Source organism: Pyxicephalus adspersus, chromosome 1 (genome assembly GCF_032062135.1).
Source record: "Pyxicephalus adspersus chromosome 1, UCB_Pads_2.0, whole genome shotgun sequence".
Lineage (NCBI taxonomy): Eukaryota > Metazoa > Chordata > Amphibia > Anura > Pyxicephalidae > Pyxicephalus > Pyxicephalus adspersus.
The window spans coordinates 3,324,157-3,335,152 of record NC_092858.1 but is presented as its reverse complement, the minus strand read 5'-3'; the positions used below and the strand labels follow the sequence as shown (position 1 = coordinate 3,335,152).

Genomic DNA, 10,996 nt, shown 5'->3' with positions numbered 1-10,996 from the left:
CTCCATACTTTTTTCTTGCCATCATTCTGGTAAAGGTTAATCTTGGTTTCATCTGTCCAAAGAATGTTTTTCCAGAACTGTGCTGGCTTTTTTAGATGTCTTTGAGCAAAGTCCAATCTAGCCTTTCTATTCTTGAGGCTTATGAGTGGTAATGTACAGAACCAAAATTAGAAAAAAAAAGGTGTCTCAGTCCAAATATTTAGGGACCTAACTGTATATTGATATGGAGACACAGTGATCCGCAGCACTCCTTCTAGTGGTCGTTTTTCAAATTTAAAATATAAGTGAGATGAAGAATGGGGACAGTGCATTGAAATACATCAGAATATGTGAATGGAGATAGAAACAAGTGGATTGAGTCACTGATACAGTGATGTTCAGCTGACACTGCAGAGATGGCAGGAAGTGGCAGAGTCACAAAGAATAAACACATGACAATTGTCTATGATACATCATGTTTTATCAAAGTGAAATGCTATGGCTTTGGGCTTGTGTTGATTTGAGATGCTTCTGAGATCATTCAGAACTCACATCAGCCCATTGACAGGCACTGTAAAGGCACTCTCTTGTGTTATGCCATGCGTTACAATATGTGAGTCCATCCGAATCAAACTACAAAATTAGACCTGCTGCTGTCCTAAAAGAGCAATGCATTGGTGTGTTGGAGTGTTGTGCATGGGGTGGTGCCTTTGGGTTTCCTTAAATGGTAGCGGAGGGTACCAATGTTGTGCCCCTAGCAGGTCTCCTTTGTCCACAGCTGATCTCATCCTGATCTTTATTTGACCTCTGGGTTTTCAATATGGGAATGCAAAACTCCTGTGAAGTCCACCAACACATGGGCCTATTCTCCCTGGAATCTTCCCCTTCCCCCCAGGGCAATGCGGATCTCTCCATTGGCTAGATAAGATGCGATCATTGTGTTGATGGTTGCAGGGACCCCACTATGGTTCTGATGCCTACTGCTGCCTGTTTTTTTTTTTTTTGCTAAGTTTGGATTTCATATCCCATTTGTTTTTAGAAAACGTATGGAAGTGTCAGACCCTCTGCCAAGTTTTTATTGCTGTCTGTATCCCCATTGGGGAGATTCACCTGCTCTATATGTCCTTGTGACTCATCACTAACACAAAAAGTGAGAGGAGATACAACGTTTTGGGCTCTATTTATAAATCCAGGAATCTGACATTCCCTCAAACATTCCCTGGTGGGAATCTTCCGGGTCTATGTGCTTCAATGACAGTCATTGATTCCCATCAGGGAATGTTTGAGGGAATGTCAGATCCCCTGCTTTTTAAGCAGTATGAGCAATAAGTGCAGGAAAACCCTTTGATGGGGACACTTATTCCAGGGACATCTCTGGCTAAAAAGTTGTATTCACTTTGGAGAGATTTCCTTTTCCTTCATGTTTTCACGAAATCTTTAGGAAATCTCCCTAGTTGGGTAAAAACAGAAAACCAATGATCTGATTTTAACCCTTTCTTGTGCTGAGGGTTAAGGGTTTATGTTTTCCAACTTTTATTTTTTTTGTGATTTGGATAGAATGGGAGAGAGCCAGGATTTTTTTGGACTTTTGTTAGACCCGTCAGCATCAGGCCTTGTCTCCGGAATCATTTTGCTCCGTGCAGTATCCCTTTAAAAAGCTGCGTGAGATCCCTTCTAGTATTTGTCATCTGGTGTTTTTTTCCTCTTTCTCCAGTGATGTAACAAATCAGAGGGAGAGTGTGAAATATGTTGGCCAGATGTGTCACCCTTCTATAGAATCTGTCACTTTCACTTCTCTTTTTGCTGTTTACAGTGAAAGTGAACCTGGACTCTCTTTATTTCCAAAGCTCCGGGATAAACAATACAAAAGCTGTGTGTATTCTGCTTTGTGTGATTTCCTCCAGAACAGGATGAAACTTTACAGCAACTTCCTGTAAGAAAGACCAACCACTGGTGCTCTCTGTCTTTGTGCGGAATTACTGGTCTTGTCTGCTCTCCCTTTATTGGGTAGGCAGACTGGGCCCCTCCCACGGCTCTGTTCTGGGGGTATCCACAGTTTGTGATGGTGTCAGTGCTAGTTTTACAAACTAATATCTAGATTTGCAAAAGCATTTCATGTATTCAGCCAATGGCAGCTCTACAATGGGATATGTGATGGCCAATAGGACGGCACGTGCATTTCGCATTGTAGGCCATTCAGCCAATGAAGTAATAGCGAGTGGTGTTAGTGCAACTTTTATCAAAGTATTTAATATTGGAATCTAAGAAATTTGAAAGGGTGTTATGCTGACACCTGCAGGTAACAATGAGGTACTACAAGCTACTAATTAATAGTTTTTTAGATGTTATTTCACCCAATTTTCCCATAAGTTTACATGTGTATTTAAAATCTGCCCTCCAAGCCCCCTTCATTAAATCTGCCTTCCAGCCAACCCTTCATTTAATCTCCTCTTCGGGTTTCTCTTCATGCAATCTGCCTTCCAACCTTCTTTTCATTAAATCTGCCCTCCAAGTTCCCCTTTAATAAATCTCTCCAGCCTTCCCTTCATGAAATTTGCCCTCCAGCCTTCTCCTTATTAAAACTTCTCTAGCCCTCCCATCATTATATCTACCCTTCAGCCTTGCACAGTTGTACCGGCTCCTCTCCTGGACTCTGATTTCACTGCACACTGGGAGTTTTACATTAGAAACTGCAGCAAATCAGATAGAGCCCGCCTCATTTCCTGGATGGGGGCCCATCCAGCATCATCTAGCACTTCCTTCCCTAGCCTGACTGTCCCTAACCCTGCCCCTTTCAATCATTTGACCCTACTACAGGTGTTGCAGAAGAAAGCAAATCCAAAATGTGCAGAAAAAAAAGGTGCAGCTGATAGACAGGAAACATCCAAAAGTGGCCGGGTCTCATGAACCCCCAAACATTATAAGTCATCAGTGACATCACTCCGCCCAGACCTGACTGTAAAGAGGGAGATTTTCAAGGCAGGTTGGAAATTTTGGTAAACCTCAGATCTCCCTGATGAGTTCTACTAAATGGATATTAATCACACCGGGGACAGTGACCTTGTCCCGGTGTCTTAAAATATCTCAAACAATGATTTGCATGATCCATCGGCATCAGCGTCAACACAATCTTCGTTTTAATGCCCGGGATAACATTGTTTTATTAACAGGTATTCCTGCCAGTAGAAACATTTCATCATTTCCTCTAACAAAGTGACAACACTGTTGTTCTGCAATGAACGTTGTCACCCAATGGGCAGGTTTGTAGTTTTAAAAGCATTTAAGGCAGATTTAAGGTGAACTTAGCATTTTTTTAGCTGTTACTTTGTGAAAAAGTAACTTTTTTTTTAATGTGGAAAAGGTAAATGTTTATTGGTCGATAGAATTCCAGCTGTGTGATTTCTTCTATTAAATTCTATCATTACAGGTATAAACCAAATACCTGGATTGGTCGAAATGCGTATTCGTGAACGGTATTCCGCTGTGTGATCCATGAAGATCATTCCTTGGCTCATTCATCATGCAGACACATCTCTGCTGGAGTACCGAGCGCTGCAAAGGTTAAAACTGAAATGGGAAGTGACATGAGGAGAACAAGGAGAAGTTGAATGAGGGTGACAGACAGGCAGATCCTGGGCTGGCCCGAATGGTGCAGGAGGAGCCGGAGAATCCCTCTGAATGAAAACTCTCCAACAGCACTTCAGTTCCAGACACTCACAGAGTAAGGAGTGTCACTCGCTGCACCTGTAGATAAATAAACGTACCTGAGAAGATTGTCTGGAGGGAGTGACAACGTCACCGTGCTGGGGTACAATGTATCAGGGTAAGTGACACAATCTTGGCTGCGAGATCGGGAACGTCAACGTAAAGACACAACTTCTAACGTTGAATGATTGAAATCTGCCTGGCTGTCATCCCGATCCCTGGCATAGGCTGGATGATTGTCTTTGAAAATGAACAATTACCGACCCTCGGATGCTTTTTAAATACATGATAATCTAAGTATATTCATCCAATGGTATCTGCGATGATTCTCAGGTGCAATGAGTGATCCATCCTGGCAGACTCGTTCATCGAACGTGCATACAGATGTCGCTGGACGATGAACCATCGCGCACCCAATGGCTCATGTTCGGCCGGTGAGCTTTAAACATTTATATATGTGGTCAGTGTAGCAATCTGCAATGCAGACCAACCATCACCCCTTTGCCATATGTATAATGTCTGATACGTCGTTCTTTGTGAACACACGTTCATCGAGGATCAATCATTTTGAACAACATTTATCTAACATGTATAGGTAGATGGTCATATGACCTAGCACATGCCACAACCGGATACAAATACCGTTCACTCATTCCATAATTAATGTGATCCAAATATTGAATATAACACCGATTTTGATTGGTCAGCCAAAGGAAACAAAAACCCCACCTTACCTGATCAATATTCCATATACATTAAAAAAAAGAACGAAAATTCACTTTTGTGATTGATATTTCGGTACAATTTTGGTACAAACTGATTTTTATTATCAGCTACAGGTATTCCATGAGCATCCACTTCTTCCATAATTTATCTGAACGATTATTGATTGCACCACTAATATTTGATCGAAATATCAATCTCTTGTATTGATCCAGTTGATTTTTTCATCTGATTGTTCTCTAATCTATTGTATTATAGCACAGTCTGTGGCTTATAATTGTCAGAATGAAAGTCAAGCAGCCAACTCTTCAGTCTTTCTCTGCTTTATTTGAATTGAAAAGAGGAAGAGAATTGTTTTGCAACTTTGGAAGATTCTAAGAGAATCCTGAGAACAAAAAAAAAATGTTTTACTCCCACATTTCTGGCTTGAAGAAGAGTGAATGTCTGGGTGTGAATGATCAGACTTGTTGGTAATTGAATCAGGAAAATTCCCTTCCAGCTCTGAACAGACTGTGTAGGTGCAATTGTTCAGTATTAAACTGTTCAGCAAGTTCTACAAAATCCCCAATGTGATACCAATCATACCAATACATACAGAAAGATATGGAAACACCGCACAACATATGGCAACTGTAAGCAATGATAAAAGCACATCACATATCTGATGGTTAGGGAGCATTTTTTTATTCTAAATTGATGTTGATTCAGCACTTTTATAAAATTCTTTTTTTTTCATCTCTCCTCTTCTTTACTTCTTCATCTTTATCTCTTTTTTTCTTTCTCTCCTAAGTACTTTATTTTATCTTTCTCTGTCTTTATTTTGCTCTCTTTTCTCCTCCTGCTTTATCTCCCAGTTTCTCATATCTCTCTCCTACACCTCTCTCTTCTTTTATCCCCCTCTCTTTCCCTCTTGCTCTTCCTCTCTCCCTTCTGCTCTCTTATTCCCTCTGGTATTTTCTTGCAGACTCCTCTCTGGTGTGTTCTGCTTTCCTACTTTCTCTACACTTTCTATTTTTCTGACCTTTTCCTCTCCTCTGCTCTTTCTCTCTCCCCATCCTCTTCCCTACTCATTCATCTCCTCCCTCTCCTCTGAGATCATTTTCTCTTTCTTCTCTCTCTCTCTCTATCCCTCTTCCCTCTCTTGTTTTCTCCTTCTATCTCTTGTCTTTCTCCCCTTCTTTTTCTTCACATTTTTTCTCTCCCTGTCTCTTTCCTCCACCTTTCTCTCATACCTCCACTCTCTTTCACTTTTCCTTCTCCTCCTCTCCCTCTCTCTTTCCTCTTCTTCCCCGTTTTCTATTTCTCACTCCCTTTCTCTCTCAATTTCCTGATTCCTTTATCGTTCTCTCCCCATCTCCTCTCTCTATCTCTTCTTCCTTTTTCTCCACCCCCCCTTCTACAATAATTCTTTATCTCTCTCTCATCCCCTCTTTTTTTCTCTCCCTTCTTCTCTTTTCTTACTTTCCTTCTCCTATTCTTATGCTTTTTTTCTCATTCTCTCCCTCCTCCCATTCTTCCTTTCTTTCTCTATTACCTGATTCCTCTTCTCTCCCTCTCCTTCCCTCTTCTCTCCTCTCTTTCTATTTCTACCCCCGTCCACCTCTTTCTGCTCAAATTCTTTTTCTCTCTATACATTTCTTACCTTTAAATTAAACATAATTTTCTTCTTTCTTTCCTTCTCTCTCTCTATTTCCTCTTCCTTTTCTTCTCCTCTTTCTTTTACTCCTCTCCCCATATCTCCTTTTTCTCTTACTCTCCCTCTCATCTCTTTTTTTTCTGATCTCACATCTCTTTCCTTTCATTCTTTTGCTCCTCATCTGCAGCAGAACTTGTGTTAAATTTGTGTGCACTGACTCATGATTTACATACAATAGGTCTGATTTACCAATTTTTTACGCATTTTACACTAGTCACCTTGTTAAGGACATTTCACTTAGTAAATGAGATTAAATTCAGATAACTGCTTTAGGAACCCCAAAGTGCTGTATATATGAAATACTCCATTTGAATCGACACAAATGGCTGGAGGTCTGCAGCCCTTTAAATCAAACACAACCTTCATGCAACTCTCTACTCTGTAACTTGTGTTGCTGACACATTTCACTGAAATGCTTGATACAGATCAGTGACTCCCTAACTATAGAATTATTGGGCAATTTCCTCAGCCCATCCTGACAGCTTCTCTTTGAAGTGGAGTTGGATAGTAATGCTGAGCTGTCCTTTCTTGTATCATGGTAAGTCCCAGCATGCCCCTGATGCTGTAGTTGTGCTAGGATTAATGTCATATAACCCATCTATAACAAATATCATTGAGTGCAGAGTAAATACTGTATGATTAGTGATAAGGCTGTCACATATTGACATGTAATCTCTGTTCTATATATCATTCCTTATATCTGTAGGGGTGCTGAGAAGTTCCTGGCTTTGCCCCCTTCCAGATGAAATAGAAAAATGAGTGTTGTGGCATTTGACAGCCTAATATCTTCGTATGTAACTCTGTAAATATCAGGTTTTTGCGATTCCTAAAACGTTTTTTTCTTTTAGTGAGAAGCTGTGATGGCAGAGGCACAAGCAAGTTTCACGTCGTTGGAGTTACGGGCCGTCATGAAGTTTTTGTTTCTCCAGGGAAAGGAAGGACACTTCTCTCCCGGTGTTTGTGACATCTCAATGTGAATGCCCTTGCTGACTTTCCCTGGAGAAACAAAAACTTCATGACGGCCTGTAATGCCAAAAACGTGAATCTTGCTTGTGCCTCTGCCATCACAGCTTACCACTAAAAGAAAAAACACTTTTAAGAATCGAAAAGACCTGATATTTGCACAGTTACATACTAAGATTTTAGGCTGTCATATGCCCCCACACTCATTTTTCTATTTCATCTGGAAGGGGGCAAAGCTTCTCAGCATCGTATTCAGATTTCTAGAGTCTCCCCCTACTGGCCATTAGTATATCACATCATGTGAATAGCACCTCTCCTTAAAGTGCAGCTAAAGCCAAAAATAAAAATGTCATGTTTAGCAGCTCATCAGTCCTTAGATATGTTGGCTGCATTCGTTTTTAATATTAGGCTTGTTTTTCTTTTACATTAACCTGGTGATCCTGTATGTAAAATATTTCTTGTACAGAGCCCACACTGACTAATGTATAGATGGAAAAGTAATTACCTTAGAACAGGATTGCAGAACTCACTTCTGTGAGGGGAACCCTGAGTTCCTGGGTCTGTACAATGGTTGTGCCCATTTTGATGGCACCCCGCCATTCCTTCCACTGAGTTCCCGGGTGTGTCCACCTGCTGTGCCCAATATTCCCACCACTACAGGAGGTGACTCAATCCTTCACCCCCCACCTATCACTTCATCATCACATTTTCTGTGGCATAAACCACTGACTTACATCTAAAATTCCTCACTTCCTGTCCCAGTGACTACTCATCACAGCATGATGCACACAGTGTCACCAAGATAAAAATTCTGGGTTATTCTTCCTAACAGGGACACATACAGCAATAGACACTTGTCAGGGGTTTTCACACAATTTGCACAGTTTTATCTGCGGTTGAGTTTGATTATGGGAACAGCTGTGGGCGACAGAGCATTTCCCTGAAGTCCAGGAAATCACTTTAAGTGTTTAGTAATAGGAATGCACAGACAAACTCAGTGACAGGTCCCATTGTTCTCTGGTAAGCCCTGGGGCCCTGAACATCTGAGAACCATGTTTGGCTTTGGTGTTGAAACTTAAAATGATGTGATAATTTTTTAATTAATTTCCTAATACAAAAAACATAAACAGTGAGGGGTGAAGTCACTCACTGAGTACTCCATACGCAGTTTAATTCTCGGTAACATACATTATTTTTCACTCCTCCAGCAGGTGGTGCTCTCACTCATTGTCTATGTGGGTGGTTCTTCCTCTCATACATGTAGGCCGGCTTGTCCTGCATTGTGCATGATGACCTCAGAGAGCTGCAACTATCTGGGCTGCAAATTACCGTTTTTCTGGGGGAAAAATCCCATTCCTCCTTTGCAAGAAAGAGGGGATCTGAGGACTGAGGAATTTGATTATAATTAGATAATACTGCCCAGTGTTGGTCTTTAGAGGGATTTTACTGATTTGCAATATGGTTATTCTAGTTTGATTAACCAGAGGCTTCCTCTCCTCCTCCAATGTCACTGTCTGTATCTGTCTATCATTTGCAACTCCTATTTAATGCTCCTTGCTGGTATAGCCCTTCCCTTTTTTGAGAAATTCTAATTACCGTCTATGTTGGCCCTGCTCCTCTGCCCCTCCCCTCACCTTCCTGGATAATCTTTTATGAATCTATTCAGTAGGGGTCATGTGTAACCACCACAAGTCCCCTATGTATTGCATATGGCTAATTTACATCTAATAATGCCTGACTGACTGATTTGTAATAAAGTTTATTTAATCCAAATGTAATACATGTCAGTATACCAATCCTTAGATGTGGGGGGCAGATTACTTTTATTTTTTTGTTTATTTTTCCCCTTTATTTTTACCTCCTTTTGGTCCTTTGGTGAACTGGATGGGACAATTTTTCTGTTTTCGCCTGAATGTAAAAAAATGAATGATCATTGGTTCTAGGAACCCATGTGACAAGCTGTCATTGATCTTTTATAACATACTCATTGTGTCTCCAGGTTTTGTTCTTCTGGATTGAAGTGTTACCGTCCTCCATCTATTTAATCCCCACTGACATGGAAAACAACTTTACAATGTCAAGGCTCCTGGAAAACCTTCACACTGTACTCCAAGCCATCAACAAGACATTAAACAACTTGCCGTGCCAGTCCGAGGTCCAACACAACATCACTAGTACAAAACTGGAGAAACCCAACAAGGATGACAATGCCTACATCTTCATCATCTTCGTCATGTTCCTCTTTGCCGTGACTGTGGGCAGTTTGATCCTGGGGTACACGCGGTCTAAGAATGTGGATAAGCGCAGTGACCCCTACCATGTCTACATTAAAAACAGTCGAGTTTCGGTCATATGAAGGAAGCTACAAGGTTGAAAGAACATTCGGCATACCAATGAGGTCCAAGTTTCATGGTGGTTGGGTTGCTCATGCAAGGCCACCATGAAGATGAAGATCATTGCATGGTCCATGGCTTATGAAGGTCAAATATTTTGTGGTTCCTTGCAACTATGCGACTGAATCAGATGGACTGTGGGGTGGACCCAGGAGCTACGAAAATCAGTCACACCGGTTCTGGAAATTTTGTAGATTTTGTAGCATAATGGAAAATTGATGGGGTTTTTCAGTAAAAACCTTTTGGAGAAAAGGGGAAAAAAGAGAAAGGATTGTTCATGCACTCAAGGTTTGAGCACATGGGGAACCTACAGGGAAATCTGAGACAACAGGTGTTAAAGAATCCCAGCTCGATCCATGAAGGCAGTGAATGTACATTATATCGCCTCAATACCAAGATTGTTGGTTTCAAATATCGATATGAGGGCAAGCCTCAGACAACAGTTGGTAGGGAACCCCCAACACACAACACCACCCAAATATTGGGATTGTTAGTTCAAGATATCGATATGAGGGGAAGCCTTTAAGTCAACATCATTCTGGGGTTCCTACACTGGTGGTGGACCCAATAGGATACATATCTCAAAAGACAAAAAACTTCAAGTGACCTAGGGACTCAGTCCCTGAACTCATTTCTGTTGAAGTAGAAAATGGACCAATCACATGACCCAGAAGCCATTCCTATTGGTGGCATTATTTGATGGTTCTATTGACTCTGTGGGCAAATTCAGACATCTTTGGACAAGACTAGACTGAACAAGAGGGTTTTGGTGCTAAAGCTTCCAACATCATTTGAACCATTTGGAGAGGATCTATATTTTCTTAAATCCTTGCCAACATTCTGCATTTTTTTTAAACAAAAATTATCAGCTAGTGTTCTATTTCCTTTATTTTTTTACCAACATTTTTAAACTCCATTTTTATACATTAAAATGTTGTAATTACATTGTGGTTTAAAAAGTGCGAATATTACATATTTAGAAATATCACTGATAAATATTAGGGGTGTATTTATCAATGATTCAGTAAAATGGAATCAATAAAAAAATGGCACAATTACGCTACTATGATTTGACAGGATTCACCCAGCCTTTTTTGGGTTATTTATTACATTCACTGGGCAATTTTTGTTTAGTTTTGCCAAGGTCAAGTCTAAAAGTACAGCAGTTGCTAATAACCCCTTTTGGCTGAAACTTTGTGGGAATGTTTAGGTGAATTTTGGTAAATAAAGGGAAACTATTTATTCACTTGCTGACAGTTACTTTTTAAATGTTCTTGTATAAAAAAAAAAGCCAGACGGACAGTGGTGACCTCCAACTGGGGTCTCTCATTCCTTTAAGGAAGGGATCTGCCATTGTGATTGCAGCTGAAGGTCCCCAGGGAGGCAGTTGGCCCCTAAACATGCAGAAATGTGCTAAAAGTACTAAATGTAAAGGTGCAGAGGAGTAATTCATAACTATCAGTGTTGAGCACCCATGGTCCCAATGTATGAATCTGCAAGGGACATGCCAAAACACAATATATTCAGATCCCTCTGT

General features: G+C 40.7%; 1 protein-coding gene across 2 annotated transcripts; it reads left to right on the top strand.

Moving 5' to 3' along the window:
* Positions 1 to 6: 6 nt before the first annotated feature.
* KCNE3 (potassium voltage-gated channel subfamily E regulatory subunit 3) lies at positions 7 to 10,705 on the top strand. Of its 2 annotated transcripts, none has more exons than XM_072400773.1 (2): positions 7 to 4,118; positions 9,066 to 10,705. In XM_072400773.1, exons 1-2 carry the CDS (start codon positions 4,101 to 4,103, stop codon positions 9,420 to 9,422), a joined length of 375 nt encoding a protein of 124 aa, XP_072256874.1. In that variant the 5' UTR covers positions 7 to 4,100; the 3' UTR covers positions 9,423 to 10,705. The 2 variants fall into 2 exon arrangements, with proteins under 2 accessions (XP_072256874.1, XP_072256882.1); XM_072400781.1 differs by having other exon boundaries at positions 1,270 to 3,802.
* The last annotated feature ends 291 nt before the right edge of the window (positions 10,706 to 10,996 follow it).